The 19,164-nt window shown below is 42.5% G+C and overlaps 1 protein-coding gene across 3 annotated transcripts in view; it reads left to right on the plus strand.

The window, feature by feature from the left end:
* Nucleotides 1–389: 389 nt before the first annotated feature.
* ADARB2 (adenosine deaminase RNA specific B2 (inactive)) overlaps nt 390–19,164 on the plus strand; it is an 802,765-nt gene continuing 783,990 nt past the window's right edge. Inside the window, exon 1 of one of the 3 annotated variants that reach the window (XM_068235806.1) lies at nt 390–1,118. In XM_068235806.1, coding sequence (XP_068091907.1) covers nt 1,022–1,118 — 97 coding nt within the window. In that variant the 5' untranslated portion in view covers nt 390–1,021. Of the gene's footprint in view, nt 1,119–12,774; nt 12,864–19,164 lie in introns of those variants that run through there. The other 2 variants (XM_068235807.1, XM_068235808.1) reach the window with 2 other exon arrangements.

Raw genomic sequence — 19,164 nt, forward strand, 5'->3', positions numbered from 1 at the left:
AGCGCTGTGGAAGATGTCAGTGCTATATAAATACTAAATAATAATAATTATATACATGTATGTCCTGAAACTTATCAAAAGAAAACCACTATATCACCCTTCCTACAAGAATAAAAATAATAATGATAATAATAATAATAATATCCACCTGATGTATTACACAGCATCAGTACACCTCCTGCTTGAGCTTGCCCAAGTATTACCCTGTTACTGGCAGCATTTAGCTCTCTATCTCAGCCTAGACACAAGCAGCACACATCTCTAGCTGTACTATAATAAAATAGAATGCTGCTTTTCCTCCCTCCTCCTCCGATGCCAACAAACAGTTAACAAAGAAACTCTTTTGCCCTGAGAAATAGTTGCGAGGAGCGGGGTTCCACAAACCTAATGTTCTGCCCATGTGGCTTAATGCAGGAGGCAAGGAGACGCTTTTGTAGCCTTGCATTCTGTAAGATGCCCCCCAGGCTCCTTCCAGATAAACTGGCAGTCTGTTCCTAGCCCCTACAGCGCAGCTTCTTCTCCTTCCTTCCTCTCCATCAGGTCCTAAGCCTATCCGTCAGCCCAAATGGGAGCAGAATTTGCAAGCTGACAGGGGGATACGGGAGGACTTGATGGTGCTGCTGATGTCAGAGCCAGAAGACAGTTCTGATTGGGTCTAATTAGACTTTGCTAGAGCAAAGAGACAGGCTCCCTGCATGATTGCTTTCAAAGTGGCTTGTGCCAAACGACTAGCAGAGGTGCAAAAAAAAAAAAAAAAAGTCCAGGCAGATCGTGCTGCATCTCTGCTATAGAGGAGGACAGCTCTTCATCCAGGCAGCCTGCCTCCACCAGCAAGCTCAGCAAGCATGCAAAGAAGATAAGAAGACACTTAGCACCGCTAATAGCAAGTGACTACATGCCAGAACAACATCCAGCTGGATACATCAGAGGTATATACAAAGCAGCCACAGACATCCAAGTCAGCAGCAAGGGGGCACGTTGGTGACTATTCTACAAAACATCTCTCTCCTGCACTCCTTCCATGGCTTCAGTACTGGGGAGCAACAGGACATCTGGATGTCCAATTAACCAACTAAAATTCAAGTCCAAGAGGAGACGGAGGAGATCTAAGAGAAAAGGTAAGGGGAAGCTGTCATTTCCTTCTGTTTCCTGCTTTTGGGGACTTACTGCTCAGAGTGGTGTGCTTTTTCTTATCTGTGTACTTTTAACATAGTTGGTAACAATTTAGGATATTTTGTAGTAAGGATTCTGCTACTGAGCCTGGGTCAGTAAGGTCCCAACTTACTATACTGTTTAGGGACAGTGACTTTTAGGTATGTACTGTATGGTACAGTATCATGATAAGTGTACCTGTGTGTCTGACTAGCATTTATTACTGTTATGTATTTATATATTGCTGACAAGATGTGTGTGTGTGTGTGTGTGTGTGTGTGTGTGTGTGTGTGTGTGTGTGTGTGTGTGTGTGTGTGTGTGTGTGTGTGTGTGTGTGTGTGTGTGTGTGTGTGTGTGTGTGTGTACACAGTATATAGTCTTGTTACTAACTGTTCCCCGGGGGAGCTCACAATCTAATCCCTACTATAGTCACATGTCCATTGTAGTCTAGGACCATTTTTAAGAATAAGCTAATTAACTAATTTGTATGTTTTTTTGAAATATGGAAGGAAACCGGAGTACCCGGAGGAAACCCACGCAGACAAAGGGAGAACATACAAACTCCATGTAGATAGTGCCCTGGCTTGATTTCATTAAACCCTGACTCACTAGCCATGGGACACTAGGGCATAAGTAGATATGACTGTCTTCTAACCAATAGTAAACAGAGGAATATGTCTTAGATTTCTGGAAGTCATGTGCATACACATCCCGAAACAAAGTTTTGACTGTTGCGGTGACCGTAGATGCAGCCTTCAGATGCAGCAATCTTATCCACATCTTCTCAGTACAAGGGCCTGTCTAAACAATCCATTCCAATTCTATTCATTCTGGTTGACCCTCACGTTACACATTTATTGGTAATTCTGACCAAATATTACTCCATCAGATTGGCAAGCGTAGCTGCCATTAGGAACGTCCCTGGAAAACTGGGGACTGTTGGCAGGGATGTTTTTGGAGGGCAATGCATGATTAATGCCCTGAGGCTTACTCTTCAAAGGCTCTATTTGAGTGTTGGAAGCAGAGACAGTAGAATGGTACGTTCCAGTAGTTCTGGAATCCCGGGATACTTGCAGAGACAAAGCTTCCGCTCCAGCGCTGGCTCGCTGGTAATCAGGGACAAAGGGCGATCGCTGTTTTAGAAGGTGAATTGTAGTGATCAGTGTCCTTACAGCTGGTTCCTTTCTCAGTGGCTCCTCTACCCTCCCCGATGAGAATCATTAGCATGTCTGTAGCTTTTTCTTCCCCTCTTGTCACAGACACTTAGCACATGATCCCTGCCAATTCTACGCAGCAGTTTCATTCGACGTTCACAAAATGCCTCTTGCTTCTACAATGAAAAAGTCAGTGCATTAGCAGCAGCGATCATGGCAAACGTTGCACATGTGATCTGTCATTCCGCTACAACTGTGCAAGTGCGTAGAGTTGCCTTTTTTTTTCCTATCAACACGAAGACTCCTAGCTATATTAACATTCTGCTTTAGAAATAGCTCCAGCCCATAGACATTGGTACCATCTGCTTCTTATGTGCAAGAGCAGCCCTGGATTCCAAAGATGTGTCCTTAAAACTGTTCGCATTTTGTAGTCTAAAATATCTGACTTTCTGATCATATTGGACCTTTTATTCTTTCTGGATTTATTTGCCCTTTTTTACTTTTTATTAGATAGGACCAGCATCGTAAAATATAAAAAAATCTTGTTTGAATTGTAAAGTTTGTGTGGTCGTCCAATATCACGGCACTACCTAAGATGAGGTCAGTGACACCGGCACATCAGCAAAATGCCCTTGGAAATTAGTTTTTTTTAAATGGTAGTACTTGTGGGTTTGAGTTTCGACATGCTAATAAAGTAAGTAACATAAACGTATTTAGATTGCTTGCACAAAATGATGGCGTCACCTGACATGATTTGAGCAAAGCGTTGCCTTGGAAACAGCTAATAAAGTAAAAATTGTTAATAGTAGTCATATGAACCTTTAGAATAACCTCAGAGGTCCGTAGGTAAGTTAATTGACTATTGGCTGCTTCGTGCACCCAGTCTTTCTGTACAGTTTAACCAAGAGGCCCAGATTTGATGCTTACCTCACCTCACCTTAGTATTTTGGTGATTTTTATTTATCCTTTTATTTTTTTTAGAAAGAGGTGAAATCAGATAACCTTCGAAAAGATTTAACAAACAGGTTGAAGCTGTGAAAATGTATAATTTAGCACTTTTGACAGCAGCATGGCATAGCAAACTGTTATAAATAAAAAGGTGTTTTTATTTTGCACTATTTTTCCCCCCTTCGGTATGACTATGCAAGTGAATCATATACATCTCTTGCCAAGACAAAAGAGCAAAAGAAACTCTGCAGGAAGCTGAAATTCTCCGGAACTTTTTTTAGCTATGCTCTTTTGACTGGGTTGGCTGTCTTTGATGCTTTGTGATTCTCACGAAACCTTTACGTTTTGTAACTGACATGAAGACTTTATGCTTGTGCGGGAAAAAAGCACACAAAAAAAAAAGTAAAGTAACGTCTCAAGTAGCCAATTAAAAACAATTTTATTGTGATCACCATAAAGTAGTTCATTGCATTAAATACTGTTTAGGGCCCTCTGTTCAACGTCTCGTAGTGGCCGAGCCAGGATTCACTTTAGTCCCCTGTTACATCATTTTGGGTTAATCTACATCTGAAATTGTAAATCATTTATTTCTGCTCGACTCACTTGATTGTTTTTCACACCAATTAGCTGTTCTGTTTGTTTCCACGCCAACAATACAGCCAGCCAGCTTAAACGATAGTGCACACTGCCACCTTCTTTGAAGTGTTTAAATTCAGGAAAAGAGAAAAAAAACGAAAACCCACAATATTCTAAAAAGGAAAGTGTTATGGAAAGATTATAGGCATTCAAAAAACTATCTGCAAAGAGGTGTTTTCTATTACGCCTTTAACTGCAAAAATCACTGTCAAGTATTTTTCTCTCATAAGCTTTATGGTAGCAAGACCTGCAAAGTGATTGGAGGGTTCAGCGATCTTCCTGTTAGGTATGCAATTCATAATGAAATCATACAGATCCAGCAAACGCCGCCATCAGGTGTTGTAAAATCTCTTCCAGGCATTTTAACATAATGGCTATCCGAGACACACATACACACACACACACAAGAAGCGAGACAGGAAGCCCCTCGCAGTGTATTTTTCGGGAGTGTGTGCGATGACTAAATTAAATTCGCAGTAATGGATTCCTTGTAATTAATGAGTGATCATGAAGGGCGGTATCAGCGGAGCTAACTTTTAGCGCCTGTTTAATGATATTATTTGGAGCAATAACACAGGCCAGCAAATCAGAAGTCTGGTTGGATGAAGAATATCTATGATTTGGGCATTAGATCATTAGAGGTGACCCTACTAAATGGGTCAGCTGCTTGTGTCGTACTTTGCATTTCTGTTATTTTGAATATGAGAACTTTATGAAAACTTGACAATGGTCTGTTCAACTGTGTAAAAGGATCAGATATTTGCTGGAGCTATATTTTTGATTAGACACAGAGAAACTATCATGCGATATATATGTGTGTTCGGGGGTTTATGTGATATATATCTGTGTGTATATATATATATATATATATATATATATATATATATATATATATATATATATATATATATATATATATATATATTCACACACACACACAGTAGAAACCCCTTACAGTAAACATCAAGGGTCCAGTTCACTCAATCAATACAATGTTCATAAAGGCACATGGTGGAGCCTCGGGGACTGAATTCACTTTAGAAAGAGATTTACTATAATGAGATTCATATATATATTATATATATAATTTTTTTCATATATCACATATTATTTTAAACTTATGTAAGTTTATTATTTTATTGTGCCCTGAATTACACAATAATACCTGTATGCATTGCTCTTAAGATATGATTCTAATAGAGTCATTTCGGAATAAATAGATAGACGTAAAACAGAACTCTGTGGTGTAGAGAATGAGAAGCTGCCATTCTGCCCTTGTGATTGTACACAGTGATGAATGTTCAGCTCCTGGCATTGATATTCCCCATGTGCATCGCGTTTATAGCTAATTATGCCACTTTTGGGTAACATATTGTAATCATATCAGTCTTTTATAAACCCATATGCTTCCAGACGAAGTTCCTGGGAAGAGGTTTGTGGCTCATATGCTCGCAGCCTTCAGTGTAAATACCCTTTGGAATGTCAACATCTGCATGTGCTGTATTCCTTGTCAGAGCTGTCACCGGCTCAGCCTATATGGGGACTTGACAGCTCTTACAATAAAAATATGCTCATAGTATTATGAGTGTTGCTCCATTACTGCTGTCACTGCAGCGTCTCCTAAACAGCGCCTACTTTCCTGCTCCCTTTAAGTTTAGTTTTTTTTTTCTAGACGAAAAGAGTGGCTGATGTAAGCAGACATGTGCATAGAACTTGTAACTGCTGTATGACTTGCTTACATGCACCATAGTTTGCTTCCTTTGTCATGATCTATCACAGATAGCTGGCAAGGACAAACTCGACTTATTCACACTATGCTGTATTTAAATATATGCTAACAATATAACCATACCTCTTTGGGAACATGAAATCATACCTATCTATCTATCTATCTATCTATCTATTTATTTATTTATTTTTTAATTGGTCTAGCTATCTACTCTACTAATCTAAAGATATACCGGTACATACACATGCACACACACATATTGCGTGATTATTATTATTGCTTTATATAGCACCATTAGCTTCCATAGTGCTGTACAGAGTAACATATACAATATAGCAAGTAATAAAAATGCATACATTTATCACTGATAAATACTTACATTTGTCACACACACGCACACACAGACATTTATTCCTATATAATATTTGGCATAGGCCTTTATTGAGCTTTTTTTTATTGTGCTTCTTTCTATAACCCTAGTCTTTTTGTATTATTATACCATGTCTGTGTGCATTTATGATCTTTTTTACACCAATGTTTATGTACACCTATCTATGGCAAGACATCAGTTGTTTCTGTCTTCCATAATACTTTAAAGCATAAAGTATAGAAGTGTTTTTGTGAAGCATCTACGTCAAAATTGCAGGTGCCGACGATCTCCACCGCACACATCATGATATAATAAGAACACAAATTTATAAATTGACGTTTTCTCTAACCGATAGTGAGTGGCTGCTTGTGTTTAGCTGGAAGTAAATATATTCCAAATCGTCCCTTTCTGGATATATTCTGAATTGTCTGTTTCTGAAAAAAAAAACGTTTTGTGATTTTGGGGGTTTGTACGTACATGGCCGGCTGCAAATTAAATTACTTGCACGTAATGAAGGGCTGATCTCACACCATGATCTACGGTCCAAGATAAGCAGTGGGCTTTCCCAGGTCATTGATTGACGTGAGCTGCCATTGGCCGCTTTGTCCAATGTCAGATGTCCTTTATCAAGAAATCAATAGGCTGATACGCAATTGACTGTCATCGGACCAGCCAGTATTTAGCCTCTGTCCGGTCCAGCATGATAATTAGCCAGGTCACTGTATTACTGGTTCAAAAAAATTGTTCTGTTTGTAGGAGGGAGCCTGGGTATTGTCTACCAGCTGTGTTGGAATCATTTATCAGATCGAAATAAAAATAAAGCCCATCTGTAACGTAAAAAATTGCTTTCAGAAATAATTCTAACAAATTCAAAAATATATAAGAATTTAGGTCAATGTAAGTCAAAACACTGAACCACATGTGAGTTAGAGTCTGTTTTTCTACCAATTGTTTCTCTGCATGGGTATGCTGAAGACCATACAATCAAAACAGTACTAGTCAAAAGCTATTTCGATTGGCTGAGATTCTGCTAGGCTGGAGAAGATGAGTGATCCTGCAGATCTGTCTGGATATTTTTTTAAAAAATTGTCGGGTTTTTAAGTAGCATAATTTTGGAACCTTCAAAGGGTGATATTGGACTATATTACTGGTCCCTGAAAGGTTTCATGAGAACTTTTTGATTTACTTGGATCTAACTGCTACTGCAATTGCTTAAAGGACAACTGAAGTGAGAGTGATATAGAAGCTGCATTTTTATTCCCTTGTAAACAATACCAGTTGCCTGTCTGTCCTGCCGATCCTCTGCCTCCAATATTTTTAGCCATAGACTTCCCCTGAACAAGCATGCAGCTGATCAGGGGTTTCTGACATTATTGTCAGAGCTGCAAGATTAGCTGCATGCTTGTTTCTAATGTTATTCAGACACTACTGCAGCCAAATAGATCAGCAGGGCTGCCAGACAACTTTTATTGTTTAAAAGTGAATAAATATGGTAGCCTCCATATCCCTCTCACTTTAATTGTCCTTTAACCACAAATTCTGCAGCCCCTTGCCTACCCTGTTGGTGAGGATTGCATGGATTACACGGTACCACAGTGATCGCTAACCTGTCCTCCAAGCCCACCAGTTCATGTTTTGTGGAAATCCACTCTGCTGAGATACTAGTTACCCTATAATCTGTGATTATGCCTGGTTTCCTGCAAAACATGCGCTGTTGGTGGGCTTTGAGGACAGGGTCGGGGGAAGGACTGCTGTAATGGACACTAGTGAAATGAATGCAGCAGAAAAACATGAAGGTACAGAAAAGCAACCAGAACTAGATAGAAAGTACTGGATGAAGATCTGTGCTCCTTAAGGAGAGAAGTAGAAAAAGTAATTTACCAACCCTCACTCATTATGGTCTGAAATAACCAATGCTAACTCTCCTAAATGAAAATGATTTTTTTTTTAATTTATTTTTGTAATCCAGATCAGGTTTTCAGGAACTCTTATGTTCTCCTCAGATCTCCAGCCTCACCTAACTAAATTAAGCTCTTCATGTACTTTTCGGCAATGTTTTACTGTGTAATAAGCTAGGTTCAGCATTCAATAATGTCCTGGCACCAAGGAGCTGCCTTTTCCCAGTCTGCACCCCACCAAGACATCATACCTCCATAAGGTGACGATCCTACTGTGGATTAACTATTCATGGCTGCAAGAGCAAGAACAAACCCATAAGTATGTCCTTCTGTTCCATACACATAAGAGAAAGAGAGTTGAGGCACTGTAAATTGCAATGCAGGTACCTTTAATCAACATTGGACAAACATCGGGGTGTGCAGTGGGGGTGAGGGAGGACTGACAGCTGTTTCGCATGACAGCAAGCTTCCTCAGAGGCCAATAAAGTGCTCCACGGTTCCGTTTTCTATTCCATACACATCCACTCCTGCTTTGTCCCACACTGATTGGCTGTGATGCTGTTGGGATGGCTCATGCGAGTGCAGCTAGATGGCAACCGTAGTGTCCAGAAAGATGACTTGTGCACTCATGCCCCACACAGTGTAGTGTTCACCACCAGCTAGTCAGTGTATATATAGTGTGTGTGTGTGTGCATATTTATTTCTTGTACAGTGTCCTCCCTAGAAATTTTTTTCCAGCCGGGTGGCACGAAATAGTAGCTGGGTGGCATGAAAAAGTAGCCGGGTGGGGCGAGATGAGAGAATGCAGGTCCAGTGCTTCTGTGTGCAACTCTGCTTATAGCAGAGGAGGAAGTGAGCCGATGACAGCCGGGTGCTCACCAAAACTAGCCGGGTGGAGTACCTGGCTAAAATAGCCTGAGGAGAACACTGTTGTATATTGCTATTATATATTATTGTTCCATTTTTCCATCATCAGAGCTGGTCAAATCACGGGGCAAGACAGTCAGGGCTCCTTCAAAATTACTGTTGCCACCCAACATCTTATTTTGTATTAGTCATTAGAGCTTGGTGTCAGCTCTTAAAATTTCTTGATGGCTCCTGTATTCGCATGCCCAATAAATGTTTGATACTATAATACATATACATGTGTGTATATATATATATATATATATATATATATATATATATATATATATATATATATATACACACATATAAGCCAAATTTTTTAGCATAAGAAATGTGCTGAAAAGTTAACACCCCCCTCGGCTTTTATGCGAGTCAGTGGAGCAAAACAGATGGTGGAGCAGGTTTTGTTAATGGCAGAGGGACGTAAGGATTGTGCACTAGTGATCCTGCTCTTACCACCTTGCCCCTCATCCCCTGCAACATGGTGTGCGGCGTGGACTGCGGTGCAATAATAGGGGATTCTTCCTGTGTGGCAATCGCTGTGTCTCATATCTATTGCTTCTTCAGACACAGCTGTATGATCCTGGGGCACATCTGGCTATGAGGAGGGGAGATGACTTGAACTCTGGGAACATCTGGCTACCGTGGAGGGGGCTATATTGGGGAGGGGGCTTATACGTGAGTCAATAAAATTTTCCTGGTTTCTGAGGGGAAAATGTGTACCTCAGGTTATACACGGGTTGGCTAATATGCGAGTATATGTATGTGTGTGTGTGTGTATATATATATATATATATATATATATATATATATATATATATATATATATATTATATAATATACTTACGTCCATTATTCTTTTGTGAGAGATATTTTGGTCTCACCTTATTTCCATGGCAAAGCTAAGTACAAAATTATACTTTCTGTAATAATACCATAGCCTAATGTCAAGCTGATCATGTTGAGAGCCGTATAATACAAGTAATATACCAACATTTTGTTTTAAGACGGTATTATTTTGCCAACACAATCTTGACAGCTGATAGAACACATTGCATTCGCATATGGTATGCTAATGACAAATTCAATATTTCTTATCAAATAGTTTTAATAGTTCAAAATTTTTGTTTTTCCAAAGTCAGGCAGATATGTAGCTGGTGTAGCTTCATGCGCAGCGGCATTGGGGGTAGAACATGTGGACTGAAGGCGAGACTCCAGGGAAAAGGGTTTTGACTAGTGTCACTTGGTAAAAAAGGGCTCTGTAAATTGTTATATTTTTTTTAGAAAGGTATGTCAGCAAGATTATATTCTAAACTGAGTAATATCAGATGCAAATAATTCAGGTACTTCTTGTTAAAGTGTATGATCAGTTTTCGATTGTTTTTCTCAGTGTAACTTCCTTCTCTTTGCACAAGATAAATCATGGTATATGTGTGATCTTAAAGGACAACTATCCTTTAAAAAACGTTGGGTACTCACCAAAAAGGTGGGAAGGCTCTGGCTCCCTTAATTCTGTCTTCTGTTGCTCCAAAGTAGAAACATTTCTGCATAGCTCAAATTCTTTTTGAAAGTGTCCTCAATTGGTCGCTGTGTCCTTATATGGCGCACTGGCTGCAATCCCATTGGGCTGACTCACACAGACAGTTGACAGCGGTGCACTCACCACTTATCATCTTCATCCTGCAGATTAAAGGGAATTTTAACTAAGAGGGCTATGGATGTTTCCTTTTAACCAATACCAGTTGCCTGGCAGCTCTGCTTGTCTATTGGTTGCAGTAGTGGCTGAGTCACACCAGAAACAAGCATGCAGCTAATCCAGTCTGACTTCATTCAGAGCACCTGATCTGTATGCTTGTTAAGGGGCTGTGGCTAAAAGTATTAGAGACGGGATCAGCAGGAGAGTCAGGAAACTGGTATTAGTTTAAAAGGAAAAATCCCTATCCTTCTCAGTTTATATTCCCTTTAAGCTCAAGGGCTCATTTCCACTAGTGAGTAGTCCAGAAGCGACTTCCTATTCGCGCTAATAGGAATCGATGAGTGCTCTGAGAATCTGCAGCATGCATCCGATTATTTTCCCAGGTCGCATCGTGAATGGAAATTCGTAGTCAATGGAAACTGTTCCATTGACTTGTATTGGTTTCAGTATGGATGTGATACGATCATCGCATTGCGGCTAGTTAAAACGGGCCCAAACTGCACATCGATTGGATCATCCAAGGAGACATAGGCACCAGCCAAGTTGTGTTGGTCGAGGTTGCCTCCATTTTGTTCGGATTCAGTTTGTTGGACATAGCCCCAATGTTCGGTCTGATCTGGGAGCTGAATTTGAATTCCATACAAGTGTAAGATGGTGTCAGTTGGTGTCTTTTATTAATAAGTTTCTGTACTACCATTAAACAAGGCGAAATGCAGATGTCCAGAGATGAAAATGGATGGATAAATAGATACCCAAGCACGGGCAACCAAATATTGGTAATATTTGGAATTCTGGGGCTTGAATCAAATTGAATCAAATATTGGATGTTTTGGTTGAACTTCAGTGTAATCCACTTCAAACACCAATAGTACTGCCTAGATCCTAATAGGTGTTCAAGGGCTCCAACTACACTGTCCACATATGCTCCCACCCATTGCTGTACATTTTGCACATCACCTGAGTATAAGACCATCAGATAATAGAGCCCCTGAAACCAGTTAAATTAAATGTGCATAAGAGCCTGAATGTGTAGCGTTGGTAGACGTAGCCTATGAGCTGTACACTGATGAACACAGGTCTTTAAACTTTCCAAGAAGAAGATTGATTACTTCTAACTACGGTGATCCAGAAAAACTTCTTAAAGGACACCTGAACTGAGAAGGATATGGAGGCTGCCATATTTATTTCCTTTTAAACAATACCAGTTGCCTGCTGAGCCTCTGCCTCTAATACTTCTAGTCCATACATGTCAAACTCTGGCTAAATCTGGCCCTCAGAGCCACCAAATTTAGCCCCCAAGTGGTTTCCCCACTTTGCATTATGTTTGGCCACCTCTAGACCACTAGGGATACTATACTGGAGATCACCAGGAAAGCTATATGGGGGAGGGAGAGAGAAAGCGCAAGACACCAGGGAGCTTTATATGCAAAGGAAGGTGGTCACTAGACAGCCGGGAACAGTATAGGCGAGGGAAGAGGCATTAGGCACCAGGGAACTGTATAGGGGAGGAAGGAGGGCCGCTAGACACCAGAGAACTTTATGGGTAGCCACTAAACATTGAGTTTGGCCCACTTCTTGGTCTCAGTGTTCAATTTCGGCCCACTATGTATTTCAGTTTGACACCCCTGTTCTAGCCACTGGCTGCTTAGTTTTGTAGCATTTAGGTGAATCTAAGTGGATATGTTTTAACCAAAAGAATACCTGTGTTTTTATTTTGTACCCCTTTTAGCAAAATTGGCGTTCCCTGCTTGAATTTTTTTTCTAAATCTTCCCCACTGCTTCTTTGGGGATGGACTGGTTTTTCCCTGTTAAATATTCCTCTATTCAAGTGCTGATGATACCTGCGCACACCGAGTTAAGAAAACAGACTGCTGCTGACTTATTTTTGAAATGTAAACTGTGCAGAAGATAAGCTTCTGTTGCAGCATGGAAGCAAAATCATCAGTACAAATACATTATTGATCACAGTGTCACTGTTGCTATGGAGGGGACGGAAGGACAATGGTATAACATACAATGGATCAGAGTACTCTATACCAGTGCTGTGCATGATCATGCTGCCTAAAAGCTTACACTGCCATACTCCCGTATAGAGTATTCTGTTTGCCGTTGCTATGCAATAGCAGACAGCCAATGAACAGTACTTTCGCTCAAGCATGCACATTACAATGCAGAGAAGAAGCAAGAGTGGTTGTCTCTTGCTCTTCCCACACTCTGCCGTGGTTGCCTGGCTTTCAACCAGCGGTGGAGGGGAGAAGAACTAGTTATAACTAGTTGTGCCAGACGCAAGGATATGAATAGAAGAGCATCCCCTGTGAGCAATGGCTGCTGTCCGACGTCGACTCCACTTTTAGGGGATGCGGTTTAGGAGGTAAAGTTGCAAGTAAAATGAAAAAAACAAATAATAATATTCTGGTACAACGTTCTATAAGCACTAAGTCGCTTATAGATGTCCTTTAAGCGGAACGCAGTTTATTAACTATTTTAGTAACTTTGCACAAAAATAATAACTGTTTGTCACCAAAGGTTATCATGGTGTGATTTAGGGCTGGATTTACCATAAGGCCCTGTAGGCACATGCCTATAAGTGCCTGATGATGGAAAGGCAGCTCACTCCCCTCCTCGGATGCCTCCCTCCCTCCTCCCTACAGTTAGGGGCACCTAATCTTGGGGCACCTCTAGCTACTTAATATTGATGGTACTTCTGGCTACCTAACACTAAGGGGCACCTGTGACGGGTAAAGGAGACGTGACAGCTGGGCCAGGCAGTACACTCATGGTGCGATTTAGCGGGTGTTTGTAGGTTCATGGAGGGTGAAGTCTAGGGTGTCAGGACATCTGTGCCTATAGGCTCGTGTGAGGTAAATCCGAGCCTGGGCTCCTGTGATACAAATCTGGGCCTGGTGTGACTAAACCTTTAGGGCAGTGAGGGAATTTTGAGGATAGTTCCAGTTTAAAGAGAAACTCCGACCAAGAATTGAACTTTATCCCAATCAGTAGCTGATACCCCCTTTTACATGAGAAATCTATTCCTTTTCACAAACAGACCATCAGGGGGCGCTGCATGGCTGATATTGTGGTGAAACCCCTCCCACAGAGAAATTCTGAGTACGTACTCTTGGTGGTTTCCTGTCTGGGAACCTTGCTGCATTGCGGGAAATAGCTGTTTACAGCTGTTTCCAACTGCCAAAAAAACATGCAGCAGCTACATCACCTGCCAACAGTAAAAATGTCACCATGTGATAAATGTCAGAATGTAAATCAGGGATTTAAAAGATTTTACAATGGGCAAACACTGACTAAATCATTACATATTTATTGTAAAAATGAAGCACTTTTTTATTACATTATTTTCACTGGAGTTTCTCTTTAAGACCTCTGTCTGCTGCGCTTGTGCATCAGCCTGGTGATTGTTGGTGCTCAATATCGGCGTTCAACAAGCATCCCTCCCATACAACCACATCTAATCACAACTGCAGCAGTGCTAAGACGCAAACAGTTTTCTGCCATGTAGAAATGCCACCATGTGTCAAGTGCTGACACGTGTGGTGTTAGGTCTCTTGCACACTACATGCGATTCCGATTGTTTTAATATGATCCGATTTTTTATTCCGACTAAAAAAAAGCACTGCATGCTGCAACGTTTTTTAATCTGAATCAAAAATCAGATCGTATAAAAAAATCGGAATTGCATGTAGCGTGCAAGAGACCTTAAAACCGCTGCCATTCGGCTGAATTTATATGGCACTACTAGGAACTATTTAACAAGCGCACAGTTCGACCATCCGTTTTTGAAAGTGGCCTAAGGGCAATTACAAAAGGTTGTCGAAGCACTGATCGCTACCATAATAAAATCAGATCACTACTTTTTAAAAATTGGTCTGCTCCTTTAAGTTCAACATATTTATAAACAGCAACTTCTAGCTTGATAGTGTACTGGTTAAGGGCTCTGCCTCAGACACAGAAGACCAGGGTTCAAATCTCAGCTCTACCTGTTCAGTAAGCCAGCACCTCTTTAGTAAGGAGACCTTGAGCAAGACTCCCTAAAACTGCTGCTGCCTATAGAGTGCCCCCTAGTGGTCGCAGCTCTGGAGATTTGATTCCAACAGGAGAAAAGCACAATGTAAATGATCTGTGTCTTGTGTTTGTGTCTAAACAATTGATGTAGCACTGCTATTCAAAAGAGAAATAATGACAAACAAACACAGAACATTTATATCGCGCTTTTCTCCTGGCGGACTCAACGCGCCAGAGCTGGAGCCACTAGGACGCGCTCTATAGGCGGTAGCAGTGTTAGGGAGTCTTGCCCAAGGTCTCCTACTGAATAGATGCTGGCTTACTGAACAGGCATAGGCGAGATTCGAACCCTGGTATCCCGTGTCAGAGGCAGAGCCCTTAACCATTACACGATCCAGGCATATGAAAAATGCATGATCTGGAATAAATGTGAGGCCAGGGCTGGTTCTAGACTTTTTGCTGCCTAAGGCAAACTTGTGAGGAGGTGCCCCTTCCCACCGATTTGGAATGATCGCAGAGCACCCGACAATTTACTCTGCTTTATTGAATGTTCTCAGAACATGCTGCAGCTCAACACAATAGCACCCTGGCTGGCTGTGAGTTTGTGACAAACAAACTGCTCACCCTCAGCCACTCCATTCCTCCTCAGGAGGGTACACACAGTACAAAAATGCTGCCCCTGAAATCTCTGCGCCTGATGCAAATGTTCCACCTTGCTTCATTAGAGAACTGTCCCTGTGTGAGGCTGTTACTTTATTATCATCCTTTTAGCTGGAGTTTTGGCCTTTTTACACTCGTATTTGTATGTTTCGTTTTGGGTTGCTATTATTATTAGTGTTTTTGTAAGACTCAGCATTTTCTTGCTGATGTAAGGGTGCTGGCTTAGCAGCAGACGGAGACAAATATAGTTCCAGATTTTTAAGAAGAGCAGCACATGACTGCCGCGTCTGATTAAAACATTTCCCCGCAAAATAGAAAGTGAGATAGACTGCAGAACCGGGTCACCATTTTAATGGGAGCTCTGTGGGGCGTGTGCTTATCTCCTCCACCTGTCAGTCACAGTCTCTCAGCAGATGGCTTGTCTGTATTGTTATTCAACCGCGTTATGTGTTTATGTTATTACAGCATTTATTCAGCTTGTCCGTCCGTATGGAGCCAGCAAACTCCTCTGTAGTTTCCAATGTACATACTATAGGCAGCCATGCATGTCACATGTATTACCAAAGACACACTTTTTATTCCAGTATACTGTATATGACCTCCTAATGCTGCAAATTCAACAAATGACCATTTACAGCCTATAAAATGTTTTAAAACTCTGTTGTGAGTAATAATGTATAACCGTGCAATTTTTTTGTTGTGGAAAAAATCCCTTTATCATGAGGAGTTTTTTATGTAAAATTTTAATTATGCTCTAATGGATGATGACCACTTAAAGAGAGTCTGAAGCGAGAATAGATCTAGCTTCAGACCTCATATATAGCAGGGGCACGTGTGCCCCTGCTAAAACGCTGCTGTCCCGCGGCTTAACGGGGGTCCCTGTCCCCCCAAATCCCCTCCGTAATGCGGGGGAGCGCTTCCGCATTGGGGCAGGGCTAACCGCCGCAGCCCTGCCCCACGCGCGTCTGTCAGCGCGTATCTCCGCCTCTCCCTTCCTTCCTTCACTGAGAGGGGCGGGGGAGAGGCGGCGATGCGCGTCTGATAGACGCGCTGGGAGGCAGGGCTGCAGCCGTTAGCCCTTGCCTCCAGGAAGCAAAATCAGTGACCAAGTCTGCGACCAAGGTTTGCGGGGGGTGGGTTGGAGGGTCAGGGACCCTCGTTCAGCCGCGGGATAGCGGCGTTTTAGCAGGGGCACACATGCCCCTGCTATATATGAGAGCTGAAGCGAGATTTAGTCTCGCTTCAGTGTCTCTTTAAGGACCGGGCCGTTTCTCTAAGATCTGTGCTACGTGGTGTTAGGAATTTACCTGGAGGTTCTCGCAATGCGACCGCTCCTGACGAGAGTTGCGTCGGGACCTCCACTTCCGCATGTCAACGGCCATCCTCCGCTGGTGATGCGTGCACTGGGGATCGCTCTGCGCATACTGGTGGGCGGCTGTCTCACTCCTCTCGGCCACAGTATGGTCTGAGGCGGCGACAGAGGTAGTGTCAGCTGACAGTTTAGTCAGCTGACAGGGGTTATTTAATAAATATAAAATACGCATACTGTCCCTGGCCAGAATTGAACCCTGGTCTCTCACGCCAGAGGCGATACCTTTAACCAGTATGCTTAGCTAATATACAGCCAGAAGGTTTTGTTAGTCAGCTGAGTAGTTAACCAACTAACATGTATTGCTACCTGTGTCAGCTGATCTCTTCAGCTGACACTTAAACAGGATTATTGCCTGCGTGTAATTGGCTGCTGTGTGGTCGACCACTGATTGGTTGCATGAAGTATTTAAACCTGCTGAGTGCTTCCTGTGATTGCCCGTGATAGCTTTGGCTGTGTGCTTTTGCTGGGTGTGATTTACTGCTTATTGCTTGAACCGACCTCTGCCTGGAATCTGACTATGCTTTGCCTGCCACCTGAACCGACCTTCTGCCTGATCCCTGACTATTCTCTGATCTCTGCCTGGGCCGACCTAGACCTGATTTCGCCTGCTCCTTGTGTACCTCGATACTTCTGATTGTACGTGTATGACCTCGGATTGTTACTGGACTCTGCTTATCTCCTGTTAGGTTCTGGTGAGTTACATAGTTCACTCTACGTACAGCTCCTATACCTTGCACCTAAAAGGCCTGGGTGTAACCAAAGTCAGGCAGGTGTTGTTTCCTCACCTCCCGTTCAAGGAGGGATGCACCACACAGGGTGAAGAAGGTGGGGATAGATTGGGGCATAGGAGCTGAGCTGTGAACTGATAACTTGCCAAGCCTGACATTACACGTGGGCTCTCCAGCCCTCAGCACAGATCGTGTTAATGGCAGGGCGATCAGACTTCCCCCCCCCCCTTTTTTTCCCCACTAGGGGGATGACCTGCTGGGGGGTCTAATTGCTGCCGCTCTGTGTGGTCGAGTGGGGGGGGGGCTCCTCAAAGCCCCCCTCCGCAGCATTTTCCGGCATCCCCTCCTCTCCCTCCCTCTCCCTCTGAGGTGAGCAGGACGGATATCCATCCTGCGCCGGATAGGATAGGCTTCAGCCTATCAAATGACGGCAATCCCCGGCCAATCAGAGGCCGGGGATCGCTGATCTCCATAGCAGCGCCGTATTGATGTAAACAGCGAGGATTTCTTCCCCGCGATCGGCAGCTCGCACACTGTTTACGGAGACACCCTCCGTGAACTGGCATGGAAAGGCCGCTCGACCGTCCGTTTCCATGCTAAACCACAAACGACCAGCCGCCGCCTATCAGCGTTAGCTAGTTGTTAAATTAAAGAAGATGCTGACTGGCACTTGATTCCACTATTTAGAAAAATTACAGTGAAATATCATTTGCATAAGAATTTGGAAAGTGGTGTATAGATAGAATTGTATATCTCATCAGTTTATGTTCATTTCATGTTTTCTTTAAAGCAGGAGGATCAGTCATACTATGACAGGGAATAATACACATATATAAATAGATAAATACTTAATCTACTTACATAAAAGATGTGTTGTACTGCCCACGTTTTGATTTCAGTGAATTTTATATAGTAAATGAAGAGAATTCTGTTCCTGGCAGGGGCCATGTTTTTCCCACAGACTGAAGCTAAATCCTGATTTAATTGTATTCCTTTGGTTCTCCTCCAATCTGCTGTGTCATTCTGGCTTGCTTTCTAACCAGGTGTGAGCAAAGCATCAGATTTATGCCCCAGCCTATCACTCAGCCCAATCAGAGAGGAGCAGGAGTGTAGGAGGGCAGATGACACGCTTCCCTCTCTCATTGTCTTCGGCATAGGCGAGAGAATAGAGCTTGGTATACTAAGATAATTACAGTAGAGACATTTCTGCATAGATTGGAGAGCTTGCACTACAGGGTGAGATTCCTGGAAGTATTACAAACACAGTGCAGTGTTTAAATGGAATTTGATTTTGTGGCAGACAATCCCGCTTTAAAGCCCATCTTCCTTCAAACGCAGTCGCAGATAAAGGGAAAAAGATAACACCTAATCGCTTAGTGATTAGACTTCAAATATTACTTTTTTGTGTATGAAAAGATCTTTCTGCAATAAATGTCGTGTGCGGTTCGGTGTCATGGAGAGAATCGGAAGTCATAACAACAAAAGTTGTTTATTTGATACCTTTAAAGTGTACCAGAGCTCACAAAAACCAAAAGATTTATATATACCTGGGGCTTCCTCTAGCCTCTTCCGCTTGGATCGCTCCAACGCCGCTGTTCTCCGTTGTCTACAGCTCCGGTACCGGGTGCCCGCACTTCCGTCAGCTGGAGCCAGTCTGACGTAAGAGAAGTGCGCCCTCTATGTATCTCTCCAGCAGCTGCTGGAGAGATACGCAAAGAGCGCACTTCTCCTGCGTAGACTGGCTCAGACTGACGGAAGTGCGGGCACCCGGGATCGGAGCTGCAGACATCAGTGGACGGCAGCGGTTGGGGCTGGAGGAAGCCCCAGGTATGTATAAATCTTTTGTTTTTTGTGAGCTCTGGTTTTCTTTAACCACTTGCCGACCGCACGCTTAT

The sequence above is a fragment of the Hyperolius riggenbachi genome, chromosome 5 (assembly GCF_040937935.1).
Source record: "Hyperolius riggenbachi isolate aHypRig1 chromosome 5, aHypRig1.pri, whole genome shotgun sequence".
NCBI classification, from domain to species: Eukaryota; Metazoa; Chordata; class Amphibia; order Anura; family Hyperoliidae; genus Hyperolius; species Hyperolius riggenbachi.